The following is a 16,416-nucleotide window of genomic DNA, read 5'->3' on the forward strand; positions in this document are numbered from 1 at the left end:
TTGAGTCCATGAGGGTTTTAACAGCTTCAGCATTCTTCACTGGAGTCCTGGCGGTGGTAATAAACCCTCGATTGACCCATAGGGCTCCGAAATCATGAGCAATACCAAATGCATACTGTGAGCCCGTGTATATATTAGCCCGCCTGTCTTTGGCCAGAACACATGCAGTAGACAGAGCCTGAAGTTCTACTTCTTGTGCTGACAGTTAGGGAGGGAGTGCAGCTCCATGCACTACAGTATCTTCTGTAGTAACAGCGTATCCGGTGTGGAATCTGCCAAATCATCAGCACATCTTGAACCGTCTTCCAGGGCATTGTAGAGAGGTTGCATTATGCGGGATGCGTCCGATATCCACTGACGACAATAAGTACATAGTCCAAGAAAACGCTGGAGTTCAGTCTCATCTTTTGGGAAAGGAAGGGAGCTGACGGCTATTTTTCTTTGTTTTGTGAGGTGTCTGACACCCTGAAGGAGACAGTGACCCAAAAATATCACTTGACCAAGGCAGAACCGAAATTTCGAGGCCGAAACCCGACAGTTCAGATCTGCCAGATACTTGAGGAGGCTAACAGTGGCAGCAATGGCTTCCTGCTCTGTTGTCGTCCCTGATAAATAAATGCAAACAGAAACTGGCAATTTGGGTGTAATGGAATGCTGAAGAAGGCATTGGCAAGGTCGATGACTGTGAACCAAGCAGCATCCTGAGATATCTGGGACAAAAGAGTATGTGGATTAGGCACCGGAGTTTCCAGAACAGTAGCTGCATTAACTGCCCATAGATCTTGTACCAGCCGGTACACAGGGGGTTGGCCGGGTGGGGTCTTCTTCTTAACGGGAAACAAGGGCGTGTTACATGGGGAAACACAGGGTACTAGGGCACCATTATCGAGCAACGTTTGTATTTGCCCCTTGAGGCCCCGCTCCTGATCATGTTTCAAAGGTTATTGATGGACTTTGGGAAAAGGGGCACCAGGTTTGAGAAACACTTTTACTGGTTCCACAGGCATTATTGGGGGTGGATCTGGGCCTATCAGGGCCATCATAACCGTGGGAAGGGCGTGTAGGATACAGATCTCATTGTGTTCATCTGCATAGGGGTTATATAATGTAAGTACCATCTGACCATCATCTTGGAATTGTATTCTGGAGCGGAACTGTGATAATAAATCTGCCTCCAGTAAATTTACCGGACATATAGGAGAGATTACGAACTGAGCCGTGACTTCAGGGAAGGGTCCCAGTGGGATGGGTTTTGTAAGAGTATATTTATTGGGTCTGCCATCTACTCCAATTAAAACAAGCTCTTGATCTGAGAATTGACATGGCGGGGCTGGGGAGTGAGATTCCCAGACATAGGGTTAAAAAGGATATTGGATTTGTGTAAGGTGGGGAGGGCAGGAGCTGAAATCTGTTACATGGGCCACTGATAAGGAACAGAGCTGCGTCCTTGCAGCTGTGGGGGGCTGAGATTGGAGCAAGAATCGCTGCGGCTACTGGTTTAACCTTTAATTTCCCTGCTGATGCAGAGCGGGGTAAGTTCTTAAAACCTTTTTTACTACTTTTAATGCATCATCTGGAGTGGAAGTCTCGATATCAGGTCTAACTGACATTATTGCCTCTTTCAATTCAGATTTAAGGCCGGACATTAAAGCTGCCACAAAAATGTGTGAATGGGCTTTATTTTACAATGAAAATCCCAGATCTTTAAATACTACCATAAGACGCCCATAGAACTTCTCGGCAGTCCAGGATATATTGGTGCTTTGGGGTTAAGGGGCATAGGGCTTACAGTCGGGAGTAGAGGCTTAATTTCCTGGGGAGGGACCATATTATCTAGCAGGGAGACCCCCTGTCACCAAATTTTTGATTGTTTGCTTTCCCGACACATTAAGCGTCACATCATGTGAGCGGTCACATGAGCGGTCACGCGACCAATCACAAGCCGCGACGTCATCGCAGGTCCTAAACTCCTCATTCTTAGGAACGGAGGCTGCCGGTTACATCGGTAAGGTCCAGGGCTCGTCTGAGGGTGAGTATATCCATATTTTTTATTTTAATTCTTTATTTTTTACATGAATATGGATCCCAGGGCCTGAAGAAGAGTTTCCTCTCCTTCAGACCCTGGGAACCATCCAGGATAGCTTCCGATACTTGTGTCCCATTGACTTGTATTGGTATCGGTATCGGCGATATCCGATATTTTTCGGATATCAGCCGATACTATCCGATACCGATACTTTCAAGTATCGGAAGGTATCGCTCAACACTAGTGGAGACACAAATCTACACCTTTACTACACAGCAAAAAAGCTACGTCTATTTAGATGTTGTAGGTGTCACTGTTTTGCCTCAACTGATGTCACTATTTGGGAAGCAAAAGGACCTATTTCATAATGTGACCATGGCATAATGACTAGAGAAGCATAAAACACCATTGTTATTTTCGAAGGCTTTAGCGCTGTTGAAATAGCTGAGGTTTCCATGGTATGCTGGGAGTTGTAATTTTCATAACCACTGGCGAGCCGCAGGTTGGAGAACACAGGCTTTGCACAGCACTGTAAATATTTACCAACCATATGGTAGAGTTTTCTTATAATGAACCTCCCAATAATAAGAGGTTGATAATTAGGGATCAGGTAAACACCACAAGCAATGATATCAATCACTTCCTCATAAGAATCGTAATACTGATTTTTACATGAATCCAACTCCAGACTTTACAGGCCTTTATGTAACACATCCAGGGCAGTAGCAATGCTACTATATACATACCTTCTAGAGATGGGAATAACTACAGTGTGTCCGTAATGTCATGGTGCACTTTTGACCAGTCACAGGATCTATTTATAGTTTACATTTGGCGCCCTTTCTCTGGCCCAATCATATCAGACCTGTTCATGAGGAGAGATAACAAGAACCAATCAAACAACACAAACTCATTTAAGCTGTTGCTGACCCCCCAGTCAGATTAACCCCTGATAAACTGAACTCTGATTAATACACTGCCAGGTCTGTGACATCATGCAACCACAAGCTTATTCCAGCTGTGTGGTTTTCCATGCCAGTCGAGATGTGGATGGTACAGAGGAAAGTTCAGTGTGTTCTGTGGCTCACTAAATTCCAATCCGTAACCAAAGTGCTACATGAATATCGGCGCGTTTATAACGAAGCGCCACCACATAGGAATAACATTACTCGGTGGGATAAGCAGTTGAAGGAAACCGGCAGTTTGGTGGAGAAACCCTGTTCTGGTAGGCCATCAGTCAGTGATGAGTCTGTAGAGGCTATACGGGATAGATTCCTAAGGAGCTCTAAAAAATCTGTGCGTGCGTGTGCTCAACAATTACACCTAAGCAAGACTACAGTTCATAAGGTGTTAAAGAAACGTCTCTGTTTTACGGGGTACAAATTGCAGCTGTTGCACCCTATCAAACTGGCGGTTAGACCCAAACGATGCGCGTTTGCTACAGATATGCTTCTTGAGATCGACAATGATGCAAGATTTTTGCAGAAGATTGTGTTTAGTGATGAGGCGACCTTCCATATCTGTGGACATGTTCATCGCCATAACGTCTGAATATGGGTTGCTGAACATCCTCATGCCTACGCTGAGTACAAACATAACATCCCTAAAGTGAACGTGTGGTGTGGCCTGATGCATGATAAGGCGATGGGCCCATTTTTTCTCTCGGAGCAGTCTGTGACTGCAAACACATATCTTGACATGTTGGAATTGTATGCAGTTCCACAATTTCCAGAAGTTGTCATCTTTCAACAGGACGGCGCTCCTCCACACTATGTCACCATTGTTCGAGAGTTTCTAGATAGAACATTCCCCCGGTGGTGGATAGGTAGGGGTTCTGTCAAGCCATGGCCACTACGATCCACGGATCTGACTCTCTTAGACTTTTACTTTTGGGGTTATGTGAAGCAACATGTGTACATTGAATGTATCAACAACATTAATCACTTAAAACAGAGAATCACAGATGTTATTCACTCTATTACACCAGACGTCCTTACTTACCCATGTATAGCAAGAACTTCACTATCATTTGGATGTGTGTAGGGCAACAAATGGAGCCAACATCGAACTGCACTGAATAGGTATGAAACTGGGAGAGTTTTTCTTTTATTTGAGGAGATTTCACATTTCTATAATTTTTCGTTGCTTTCCAGTGAGTGGTCAAAAGTCCACCATGACTTTACAGACACACTGTATTTAATCCATCGCCTTTTAAAAAGATCAGTGATTTCTTGCTGATCATTGGGGATTCAACCTCACCATCAATCCAAGAATTGGTCTTTGCAGTGTCCCGTTGGCTGGAAAAAGTCAAGCGCTTTACTCAGCTATTGTATCTTCAGTAGTCCATAGAAAATAAATGGAGCTGTGGTGCACATGATCAACCATCATTCTATTCAGACGGGACTCTGCAGAGCATATTCTTAGGATTCGTGAGTATCCCATTGATTAGACCTCCACTGATCAGCAAGCTTTCACCATTCCCATGGACCTTTTAAAATGATCTTGACAGCAGATTCATACCGCTCGAACAGGCAAAATGAATTAAACCTTGGTTGCATTGTGTTTTACTCTGAAATGCTGCAGACAGCTGTGGTCCATTAATCTCTGGTGACTAGCCCAAGGGGCGGTCCCCAGCTTCTTCCTGTCCCGCTCCCATAGTTTGACATGTCTCTTGCTATACACAAGGGGTGTACAACATCTTGTTGGTGTAAGGGCCATATTGTCATAGTGAACCAATCCACAGGCCGCACTAAAAATGAAAGAGAGAGTTACCTTCTCTGACATTTATGGCGTATCAATAGTATACACCATAAATTCTACTTACAGTACTTTTACCTCCTCCAGTCAGAGCTTTATGGCTGTGTGACTACGATGAGTTTTTGTTGAGATTTTGATTTTGTGTATTTTCTCTGCATCACAAATTGGGCATTTTATGGTATGTTCACACGTTGAGTATTTGGATGCAGAAAATTCGGCACCATTTCTCCATCTCTTGAAAGGAAAAACGCAATGGACAATGCATGCATTTTGCATGCATTTTTGCTTACGTTTTTCACCTGAGTTTTTGTTCAGCAATGGTGGCTTTTTGTAGCTTAAAGCTAGTTAAAAAAGGAAAAAAAACTTACATAAGAAGATAGATAGATAGATAGATAGATAGATAGATAGATAGATAGATAGATAGATAGATGGATAGATATCCATCAGATAATTTCATAACCCCATGGCACATTAGTGACAGGAGTGTGGAATGTATTGTACATCTATTAACCTAATAAATAAATGAAAAAAACGATGTGGATCCCCCTATTTTTTGTAACCAGCAAAGGTAAAGCAGACAGCCCGCCTCTGCCCCAGAAGTGGAGCATCACATTAGATGCGCCAATTCTGGCACTTCGCCTTCAATTCACTCTTCCTGATTGCTCTGGTGCGTTGGCAATCAGGGTAATGGGGCTTGGGGTTGATGTCAGCTGTAAATTGTCCAAAAGCACAGCAAAAGTAAAGGGATCAGGCATGCTGCTGGGCAGCCCAATAGTATCCACATCTTCTCCCTTTCCATAATTGAAAACATTTATTAGCTACTAGATGGCAGCCCGATTCTAAAGAATCGGGAGTCTAGAATCCATATATACTTTATTTATTCAAATGTAAGAATAATACAATTAATAAATAATAGTAAGAAAGAACAAAAAATGGCTGCACTCACCAGCTCTTGACAATTCTTGTTATTTAAGGTACAGTTACACAGGATCCATGAACATGCTTATGAGGGGAGTGATGAAAGACATCAGACAACAACTTTGCGTGTTGTGGCAAATGCCACAACAACGGTTCTTTGCTTAAGAACAATAATGTAAATAATAAATAATATGTATCAATAACTATGTATATTGGTATGTTCTTTCTTGGCACAAATTGCAGGAAGTAGTATTCTAGGCAATTATATATTAGATGGGCATTTCCTGAAGGAAATACATGGTGCTTGAACAGCGCTACCAGCTTTACAGCAGCACTTTTCACACACGGGACTGGGGGGCGCGCTTACTTTTGCACCCGGGGCCGGGGGCGCGCTTACTTTTGCACCCGGGGGCGCACTTACTTTTGCACCCGGGGGCGCACTTACTTTTGCACCCGGGGGCGCACTTACTTTTGCACCCGGGGGCGCACTTACTTTTGCACCCGGGGGCGCACTTACTTTTGCACCCGGGGGCGCACTTACTTTTGCACCCGGGGGCGCACTTACTTTTGCACCCGGGGGCGCACTTACTTTTGCACCCGGGGGCGCACTTACTTTTGGGGCCGCACTTACTTTTGGTGGGCGGGGCTCCTCGGCCTCCGATTTGGTTGGTGGGGCCCCTCGTCCTCCGATTTGGTGGGTGGGGACCCTCGGCCTCCGATTTGGTGGGCGGGGACCGGCCTCCGATTTGGTGGGCGGGGACCCTCGGTCTCCGATTTGGTGGGCGGGGACCCTCGACCTCCGATTTGGTGGGCGGGGCCCCTCGGCCTCCGATTTGGTGGGCGGGGTCCCTCTGCCTCCGATTTGGTGGGCGGGGACCCTCGGCCTCCGCTTTGGTTGGCGGGGCCCCACGGCCTCCGATTTGGTGGGCGGGGTCCCTCTGCCTCCGCTTTGGTGGGCGGGGCCGCTCAGCCTTCGATTTGGTGGGCGGGGCTCCTCGGCCTCCGATTTGGTTGGTGGGGCCCCTCGGCCTCCGATTTGGTGGTCGGGGACCCTCGGCCTCCGCTTTGGTGGGCGGGGCCCCTCGGCCTCCGATTTGGTGGGCGGGGTCCCTCGGCCTCCGATTTGGTGTGCGGGGACCCTCGGCCTCCGCTTTCGTGGGCGGGGCCCCTCGACCTTCGATTTGGTGGGCGGGGATCCTCGGCCTCCGATTTGGTTGGTGGGGCCCCTCGGCCTCCGATTTGGTGGGCGGGGACCCTCGGCCTCCGATTTGGTGGGCGGGGACCCTCGGCCTCCGATTTGGTGGGCGGGGACCCTCGGCCTCCGCTTTGGTGGGTGGGGCCCGTCGGCCTCCGATTTGGTGGGCGGGGCCCCTCGGTCTCCGATTTGGATGGTGTGGACCCTCGGCCTCCGATTTGGTGGGCGGGGACCCTCGGCCTCCAATTTGGTGGGCGGGGACCCTCGGCCTCCGATGTGGTGGGCGGGGACCCTCGGCCTCCGATGTGGTGGGCGGGGACCCTCGGCCTCCGATTTGGAGGGCGGGGACCCCCGGCCTCCGATTTGGAGGGCGGGGCCCCTCGGCCTCCGATTTGGTGGGCGGGGACCCTCGGCCTCCGCTTTCGTGGGCGGGGCCCCTCGACCTTCGATTTGGTGGGCGGGGATCCTCGGCCTCCGATTTGGTTGGTGGGGCCCCTCGGCCTCCGATTTGGTGGGCGGGGACCCTCGGCCTCCGATTTGGTGTGCGGGGACCCTCGGCCTCCGCTTTCGTGGGCGGGGCCCCTCGACCTTCGATTTGGTGGGCGGGGATCCTCTGCCTCCGATTTGGTTGGTGGGGCCCCTCGGCCTCCGATTTGGTGGGCGGGGACCCTCGGCCTCCGATTTGGTGGGCGGGGACCCTCGGCCTCTGATTTGGTGGGCGGGGACCCTCGGCCTCCGCTTTGGTGGGTGGGGCCCGTCGGCCTCCGATTTGGTGGGCGGGGCCCCTCGGTCTCCAATTTGGATGGTGTGGACCCTCGGCCTCCGATTTGGTGGGCGGGGACCCTCGGCCTCCGATGTGGTGGGCGGGGACCCTCGGCCTCCGATGTGGTGGGCGGGGACCCTCGGCCTCCGATTTGGAGGGCGGGGACCCCCGGCCTCCGATTTGGAGGGCGGGGCCCCTCGGCCTCCGATTTAGTGGGCGGGGACCCTCGGCCTCCGATTTGGTGGGCGGGGACCCTCGGCCTCCGATTTGGTGGGCAGGGACCCTCGGCCTCCAATTTGGTGGGCGGGGACCCTCGGCCTCCGATTTGGTGGGCGGGGACCCTCGGCCTCCGATTTGGTGGGCGGGGACCCTCGGCCTCCGATTTGGTGGGCGGGGCCCCTTGGCCTCCGATGTGGTGGGTGGGGCCCCTCGGCCTCCGCTTTGGTGGGCGGGGCCGGGCCCCTCGGCCTCCGCTTTGGTGGGTGTGGCCGCTCGGCCTTCGATTTGGTGGGCGGGGCTCCTCGGCCTCCGATTTGGTTGGCGGGGCCCCTCGGCCTCCGATTTGGTTGGCGGGGCCCCTCGGCCTCCGATTTGGTGTGCGCTCTGCCTGGGGCCCCTGTGCTCTGCCTGGGGCCCCATATGCTGCCTGGGGCCCCTGTGCTCTGCCTGGGGCCCCATATGCTGCCTGGGGCCCCTGTGCTCTGCCTGGGGCCCCATGTTCTGCCTGGGGCCCCTGTGCTCTGCCTGGGGCCCCATGTTCTGCCTGGGGCCACTGTGCTCTGCCTGGGGCCCCATAAGCTGCCTGGGGCCCCTGTGCTCTGCCTGGGACCACTGTGCTTTGCCTGGGGCCCCATATGCTGCCTGGGGCCCCTGCGCTCTGCCTGGGGCCACTGTGCTCTGCCTGGGGCCCCATATGCTGCCTGGGGCCACTGTGCTCTGCCTGGGGCCCCATATGATGCCTGGGGCCCCTGTGCTCTGCCTGGGGCCCCTGTGCTCTGCCTGGGGCCCCATGTTCTGCCTGGGGCCCCTGTGCTCTGCCTGGGGCCACTGTTCTCTGCCTGGGGCCCCATATGCTGCCTGGGGCCCCTGTGCTCTGCCTGGGGCCCCATATGCTGCCTGGGGCCCCTGTGCTCTGCCTGGGGCCCCTGTGCTCTGCCTGGGGCCCCATATGCTGCCTGGGGCCCCTGTGCTCTGCCTGGGGCCCCATGTTCTGCCTGGGGCCACTGTGCTCTCCCTGGGGCCCCATATGCTGCCTGGGGCCCCTGTGCTCTGCCTGGGGCCACTGTGCTCTGCCTGGGGCCCCATAGGCTGCCTGGGGCCCCTGTGCTCTGCCTGGGACCACTGTGCTCTGCCTGGGGCCCCATATGCTGCCTGGGGCCCCTGTGCGCTGCCTGGGGCCCCTGTGCTCTGCCTGGGGCCACTGTGCTCTGCCTGGGGCCCCATATGCTGCCTGGGGCCCCTGTGCTCTGCCTGGGTGTAGGACACTGGTGACGTCACTTATCTCCGGACATTAGCTCCGGACATTATCTCCGGACATTAGCTCCGGACATTATCTCAGGACATTAGCTCCGGACAAAGCCACGGAAGTTGGCACAAATTGCAGGAAGTAGTATTCTAGGCAATTATATATTAGAAGTCTACGTAAAAGTTGGTTACTTGGATGCAACAGAGCAGATAATAAGGAGACAGTGGTACTTAACCAACACTACTTATTTGACTAACACCAAAAGTAAAATCTATTTCTAAGTATATATGCTGTATATATATATCAGTTTATCTGATTTTATTCTATAAACTTCTGACAACATGTCTCCGAATTTCCAAGCAATACATTTTGTGTTTTTTTCTGACAAAGAAAAATGGTCAAAACAAAAAAACCGTGCTTTCAGACCTCAAATGATGCAAACAAAACAAGTTCAGAATCATTTAGAAACAACAATACTAATGTTTTAACTCAGGAAGAGTTCAGAAATCAATATTTTGTGGAATAACCATGATTTTTAATCACAGCTTTCATGCGTCTTGGCATGCTTTCCACCAGTCTTTCACACTGCTTCTAAGAAAAAATGTAAGCAGTTCTTCTTTGCTTGATGGCTTGTGACTATCCATCATCCTCTTGATTACATCCCAGAGGTTTTCAATGGGGTTCAGGTCTGGAGATCGGACTGCCCCTGAAAGGGTTTTGATGTGGTGGTCTCTTAATTTTTTCCAGAGCTGTATATATATATATATATATATATATATATATATATATATATATATATATATATATATATATATATATAATTGCCTAGAATACTACTTCCTGCAATTTGTGCCAACTTCCGTGGCTTTGTCCGGAGCTAATGTCCTGAGATAATGTCCTGAGATAATGTCCTGAGATAATGTCCTGAGATAAGTGACGTAACCAGTGTCCTACACCCAGGCAGAGCACAGGGGCCCCAGGCAGAGCACAGTGGCCCCAGGCAGAGCACAGGGTCCCCAGGCAGCATATGGGGCCCCAGGCAGAGCACAGGGGCCCCAGGCAGCATATGGGGCCCCAGGCAGAGCACAGTGGCCCCAGGCAGAGCACAGGGGCCCCAGGCAGAACATGGGGCCCCAGGCAGAGCACAGTGGCCCCAGGCAGAGCACAGGGGCCCCAGGCAGCATATGGGGCCCCAGGCAGAGCACAGGGGCCCCAGGCAGAGCACAGGGGCCCAGGCAGCATATGGGGCCCCAGGCAGAGCACAGGGGCCCCAGGCAGCATATGAGGCCCCAGGCAGAGCACAGTGGCCCCAGGCAGAGCACAGGGGCCCCAGGCAGAACATGGGGCCCCAGGCAGAGCACAGGGGCCCCAGGCAGCATATGGGGCCCCAGGCAGAGCACAGGGGCCCCAGGCAGCATATGGGGCCCCAGGCAGAGCACAGTGGCCCCAGGCAGCATATGGGGCCCCAGGCAGAGCACAGTGGCCCCAGGCAGAGCACAGGGGCCCCAGGCAGCATATGGGGCCCCAGGCAGAGCACAGTGGTCCCAGGCAGAGCACAGGGGCCCCAGGCAGCTTATGGGGCCCCAGGCAGAGCACAGTGGCCCCAGGCAGAACATGGGGCCCCAGGCAGAGCACAGGGGCCCCAGGCAGAACATGGGGCCCCAGGCAGAGCACAGGGGCCCCAGGCAGAGCACAGGGGCCCCAGGCAGAGCACAGGGGCCCCAGGCAGCATATGGGTCCCCAGGCAGAGCACAGGGGCCCCAGGCAGCATATGGGGCCCCAGGCAGAGCACAGTGGCCCCAGGCAGAGCACACACCAAATCGGAGGCTGAGGGGCCTCGCCAACCAAATCGGAGGTCGAGGGGCCCCGCCAACCAAATCGGAGGCCGAGGAGCCCCGCCCACCAAATCGAAGGCCGAGCGGCCCCGCCCACCAAAACGGAGGCCGAGGGGCCCCGACCACCACATCGGAGGCCGAGGGGCCCCGCCCACCAAATCGGTGGCCGAGGGTCCCCGCCCACCAAATCGGAGGCCGAGGGTCCCCGCCCACCAAATCGGAGGCCGAGGGTCCCCGCCCACCAAATTGGAGGCCGAGGGTCCCCGCCCACCAAATCGGAGGCTGAGGGGCACCGCCTACCAAATCGGAGGCCGAGGGGCCCCGCCAACCAAATCGGAGGCCGAGGGGCTTCGCCAACCAAATCGGAGGCCGAGGAGCCCCGCCCACCAAATCGAAGGCCGAGCGGCCCCGCCCACCAAAGCGGAGGCCGAGGGGCCTGGCCCCGCCCACCAAAGCGGAGGCCGAGGGGCCCCGCCCACCACATCGGAGGCCGAGGGTCCCCGCCCACCAAATCGGAGGCCGAGGGTCCCCGCCCACCAAATCGGAGGCCGAGGGTCCCCGCCCACCAAATTGGAGGCCGAGGGTCCCCGCCCACCAAATCGGAGGCCGAGGGTCCCCGCCCACCAAATCGGAGGCCGAGGGGCCCCACCAACCAAATCGGAGGCCGAGGGGCCCCGCCCACCAAATCGGAGGCCGAGGGTCCCCGCCCACCAAATCGGAGGCCGAGGGTCCCCGCCAACCAAATCGGAGGCCGAGGGGCCCCGCCCACCAAATTGGAGGCCGAGGGTCCCCGCCCACCAAATCGGAGGCCGAGGGTCCCCGCCCACCAAATTGGAGGCCGAGGGTCCCCGCCCACCAAATCGGAGGCCGAGGGTCCCCGCCCACCAAATCGGAGGCCGAGGGGCCCCACCAACCAAATCGGAGGCCGAGGGGCCCCGCCCATCAAATCGGAGGCCGAGGGTCCCTGCCCACCAAATCGGAGGCCGAGGGGCCCCGCCAACCAAATCGGAGGCCGAGGAGCCCCGCCCACCAAATCGGAGGCCGAGGGGCCCCGCCCACCAAATCGGAGGCCGAGGGTCCCCGCCCACCAAATCGGAGGATAAGGGGCCCCGCCCACCAAATCCGAGGCCGAGGGGCCCCACCAACCAAATCGGAGGCCGAGGAGCCACGCCCACCAAATCGAAGGCCGAGCGGCCCCGCCCACCAAAGCGGAGGCAGAGGGACCCCGCCCACCAAATCGGAGGCCGTGGGGCCCCGCCAACCAAAGCGGAGGCCGAGGGTCCCCGCCCACCAAATTGGAGGCAGAGGGACCCCGCCCACCAAATCAGAGGCCGAGGGGCCCCGCCCACCAAAGCGGAGGCCGAGGGTCCCCGTCCACCAAATCGGAGGTCGAGGGTCCCCGCCCACCAAATCGGAGGCCGAGGGTCCCCGCCCACCAAATCGGAGGCCGGTCCCCGCCCACCAAATCGGAGGCCGAGGGTCCCCACCCACCAAATCGGAGGACGAGGGGCCCCACCAACCAAATCGGAGGCCGAGGAGCCCCGCCCACCAAAAGTAAGTGCGGCCCCAAAAGTAAGTGCGCCCCCGGGTGCAAAAGTAAGTGCGCCCCCGGGTGCAAAAGTAAGTGCGCCCCCGGGTGCAAAAGTAAGTGCGCCCCCGGGTGCAAAAGTAAGTGCGCCCCCGGGTGCAAAAGTAAGTGCGCCCCCGGGTGCAAAAGTAAGTGCGCCCCCGGGTGCAAAAGTAAGTGCGCCTCCGGGTGCAAAAGTAAGTGCGCCCCCGGGTGCAAAAGTAAGCGCGCCCCCGGCCCCGGGTGCAAAAGTAAGCGCGCCCCCCAGTCCCGTGTGTGAAAAGTGCTGCTGTAAAGCTGGTAGCGCTGTTCAAGCACCATGTATTTCCTTCAGGAAATGCCCATCTAATATATAATTGCCTAGAATACTACTTCCTGCAATTTGTGCCAAGAAAGAACATACCAATATACATAGTTATTGATACATATTATTTATTATTTACATTATTGTTCTTAAGCAAAGAACCGTTGTTGTGGCATTTGCCACAACACGCAAAGTTGTTGTCTGATGTCTTTCATCACTCCCCTCATAAGCATGTTCATGGATCCTGTGTAACTGTACCTTAAATAACAAGAATTGTCAAGAGCTGGTGAGTGCAGCCATTTTTTGTTCTTTCTTACTATTATTTATTAATTGTATTATTCTTACATTTGAATAAATAAAGTATATATGGATTCTAGACTCCCGATTCTTTAGAATCGGGCTGCCATCTAGTATATATATATATATATATATATACTGTATATATATATATATATATATATATATATATATATATATATATATACAGGTAATCATTATCTTGCCGGTAACATTAACAGGGTCAGTACAGTATATTATGACACAGCAATAGGACTAAATAAAATATCTATACAACGTTCTATTACATACACCGTTCCTGTTATCTAGCTGTTAAATGACTGTTAATGGCTTTATGTCTCAACTTCACGGGCGTCACTCTCAATACTAGGCCCATCCCCGTCGTAGTCTCTATAAACACCTCTGATCATTACACTGGCCCTAGCGGAGGTCACCGGAATTACCCGCTAGACCGCACGTCCTAGATATGCAAGTCACTGGGTATACAGTCTGCTTGTCACACTGGCCATCTTCATTCCCTGAAGCATGGCCACAGCCCACACCCTGTACCGTACGTCTATTTTGGAGGTAACAACCACAGGAACACAGGAACGGCCCTCTGCTAGCTGAATCATCTCCCAAGCCTGGTTTGGATCTGGTCACAGTCTTCTACTGGCTCTGCTAACGGATCTTCTACTGGTCTACTTATGGATCTTCTGCTGACACGGGGTATGAATCTTCCTCACGGCTCAGACCTGCATGTGATCGCTCTCGGACTCTTCTGTGGTGACGGCGGCTGTAAGGCCACGTAGCAGCCACACGACCTGTCCTGGTACAGGTTCTGGTGCCAACTGCCTCTTCTTGGCCCGACCAAGCCTTTTATAATTAGTAACTGTGACATAGGGGTCACCTACCTGGTGTTGTCTTCACACTCTTCCTGTTAGGACATAGGTTCCCACTCTTTGGCTCCAACTACTATATTTCTTCGTTACTTTCACTTTGGCCTTTGACATGCAGATGCTGGTGTTTGCTTGCAGTTACTCAGCTAGGCATCAACACTACTCATCTCCTCTCTTGTCCACTTCCTTACAAAAGTAGAAATGGGACTCCTTAATAGGCCCTAGAGCAACTGATATCCCTGCTACACTGGTAGCTATGGCTAAAGGTACCTTCACACGAAGCGACGCTGCAGCGATAGCGACAACGATGTCGATCGCTGCAGCGTCGCTGTTTGGTCGCTGGAGAGCTGTCACACAGACCGCTCTCCAGCGATCAACTATGCCGAGGTCCCCTGGTAACCAGGGTAAACATCGGGTAACTAAGCGCAGGGCCGCGCTTAGTAACCCGATGTTTACCCTGGTTACCAGCGTAAAATCTAAAAAAAACAAACAGCACATACTTCCCCCTGCGTCCACTTCCTGACTGACTGAGCGCCGTACAGTGAGAGCAGAGCGGTGACGTCACCGCTGTGCTGCTTTCACTTTCACTTTGCGGCGCTGAGTCAGAGGAGGAAGCAGACTGCAGGGGACGCAATGTGAGTATGTGCTGTTTGTTTTTTTTACATTTTACGCTAGTAACCAGGGTAAACATCGGGTAACTAAGCGCGGCCCTGCGCTTAGTAACCCGATGTTTACCCTGGTTACCAGTGTAAAATATCGCTGGTATCGTTGCTTTTGCTTTCAAACACAACGATACACAGCGATCGGACGACCAAATAAAGTTCTGGACTTTATTCAGCGACCAGCGACATCACAGCAGGATCCTGATCGCTGCTGCGTGTCAAACGAAACGATATCGCTAGCGAGGACGCTGCAACGTCACGGATTGCTAGCGATATCGTTATAATGTCGTTTCGTGTGAAGGTACCTTAAGTGTGGGAGGTGCTGATTTTTTTGCCACTATATACTTATTTCAAAACCTATTAACACGTTTCAAACAATATAATTTGAATCCCACATATTCTCAGGTACGGTCTATATTTGGACATAAAACCACTGGAAATCAAGATGAATGTTTTACAACGGAAACTCAGAAGTGTGACATGCTTGTTATGACCATGTTGAATATTTTAATTAATTGATATTCAAGATAACATAAACTACCATTATCCAACAATCTAAAAAACAGAATCAACATCACTGTTATTTGACTTTCATCAGAGAGTGAGAGGATAACCCCTCACAATGTCCAACCAATAGTTAATCATTAGAAGAGGTAAAGGTAAGAGAAGGTTGTGTATGTTAAAATTTTTGGCTGGAACATTTGAGGTATTTTAATATTTGTATCAGTGCGAGAAAGACCGATCAACGAAAGTATTCTGTTCTTCCAAGTAGAATATTAACAGAGCATATAAGTCGTCATGGCAAAATGTAAGGCTGTCATATGCTAATGTATTTAATGGAATTCTGTTGACTGTGGTCATACAAATGACTGGGTCACTGTGAGATCACTTCGAGGGGAGCATCAGACCAGCCAGGATTATTCTAATACTTCTATCACAAGACACTCCAGTAACCAGCAGAACATTTCTACGTTGCCAGCATGTGCTCTGGGGGCTGTGCAAAGTGCCTGGGCATTGCTCTGATTCCATTAGCTATACTGTGTATTCTTGCAAACATCCTGCTGTTCTTTCCTGGAGGGAAGGTTGCAGAGAGCAATGGGCACATCTCAGATGAAGTCTGGTACTTTGGTGGAATATTGGGATCTGGGGTTCTGGTGAGTAATAGCTCTTTTGATATTTAGAAATAACTCCCATATTTATTTGTGTATGCTACCTTAAAGGGATTGTCTATGATACCTTAATGATACTATCACCTATTCACTGGCCAGCTGAATCGGTGGGGTCTGACTGCTGGGAACTCAACCGATTAGCTGAACAAGGCACTTTTTTCCCCTTTCGAATGGAGCGGCAGTGTGCATGCTGGACAGCTGTTCCAATCATTCTCTAGCACACTACTGAGGGCTGCACTTTCCTTTTTTTAGGAATCTCACAGACAATGAATGCAGTAACAGTCTGCGCACTGCCGCTCCATTGTAAATGGGAAAGAAGTGCTCATTTCTGCCAAACTGGTTCGTACAGGCCCTACCAGTCCGATCCACACAAATTATCACCGATCTTATCAAACGTCTTTTTACCTGACAACTTTATTAAGAGCACAAATTATAGTATTGAACGTCCTAAAGTTAGCAATTGTTTTCAATTATTTTTAAGTAAAGCACTTTCACACTTAAATATGTAAATATATGCACATTTATCTCTTATTAGAAGGTTGGTGATTGTTTTTTTTTAAATTACATATGTATTGAAATC

General features: G+C 52.2%; 1 protein-coding gene across 1 annotated transcript in view; it reads left to right on the forward strand.

Moving 5' to 3' along the window:
* The first annotated feature begins 15,392 nt into the window (after positions 1-15,392).
* The window catches only part of LOC143810077 (transmembrane 4 L6 family member 4-like), a 42,525-nt gene continuing 41,501 nt past the window's right edge, over positions 15,393-16,416 (forward strand). The window contains exon 1 of the mRNA XM_077292963.1: positions 15,393-15,821. Within this exon, the coding sequence (XP_077149078.1) occupies positions 15,648-15,821 (174 nt within the window). The 5' untranslated portion in view covers positions 15,393-15,647. The remainder of the gene's footprint in view (positions 15,822-16,416) is intronic.

This window comes from Ranitomeya variabilis, chromosome 2 (assembly GCF_051348905.1).
Source record: "Ranitomeya variabilis isolate aRanVar5 chromosome 2, aRanVar5.hap1, whole genome shotgun sequence".
NCBI classification, from domain to species: domain Eukaryota; kingdom Metazoa; phylum Chordata; class Amphibia; order Anura; family Dendrobatidae; genus Ranitomeya; species Ranitomeya variabilis.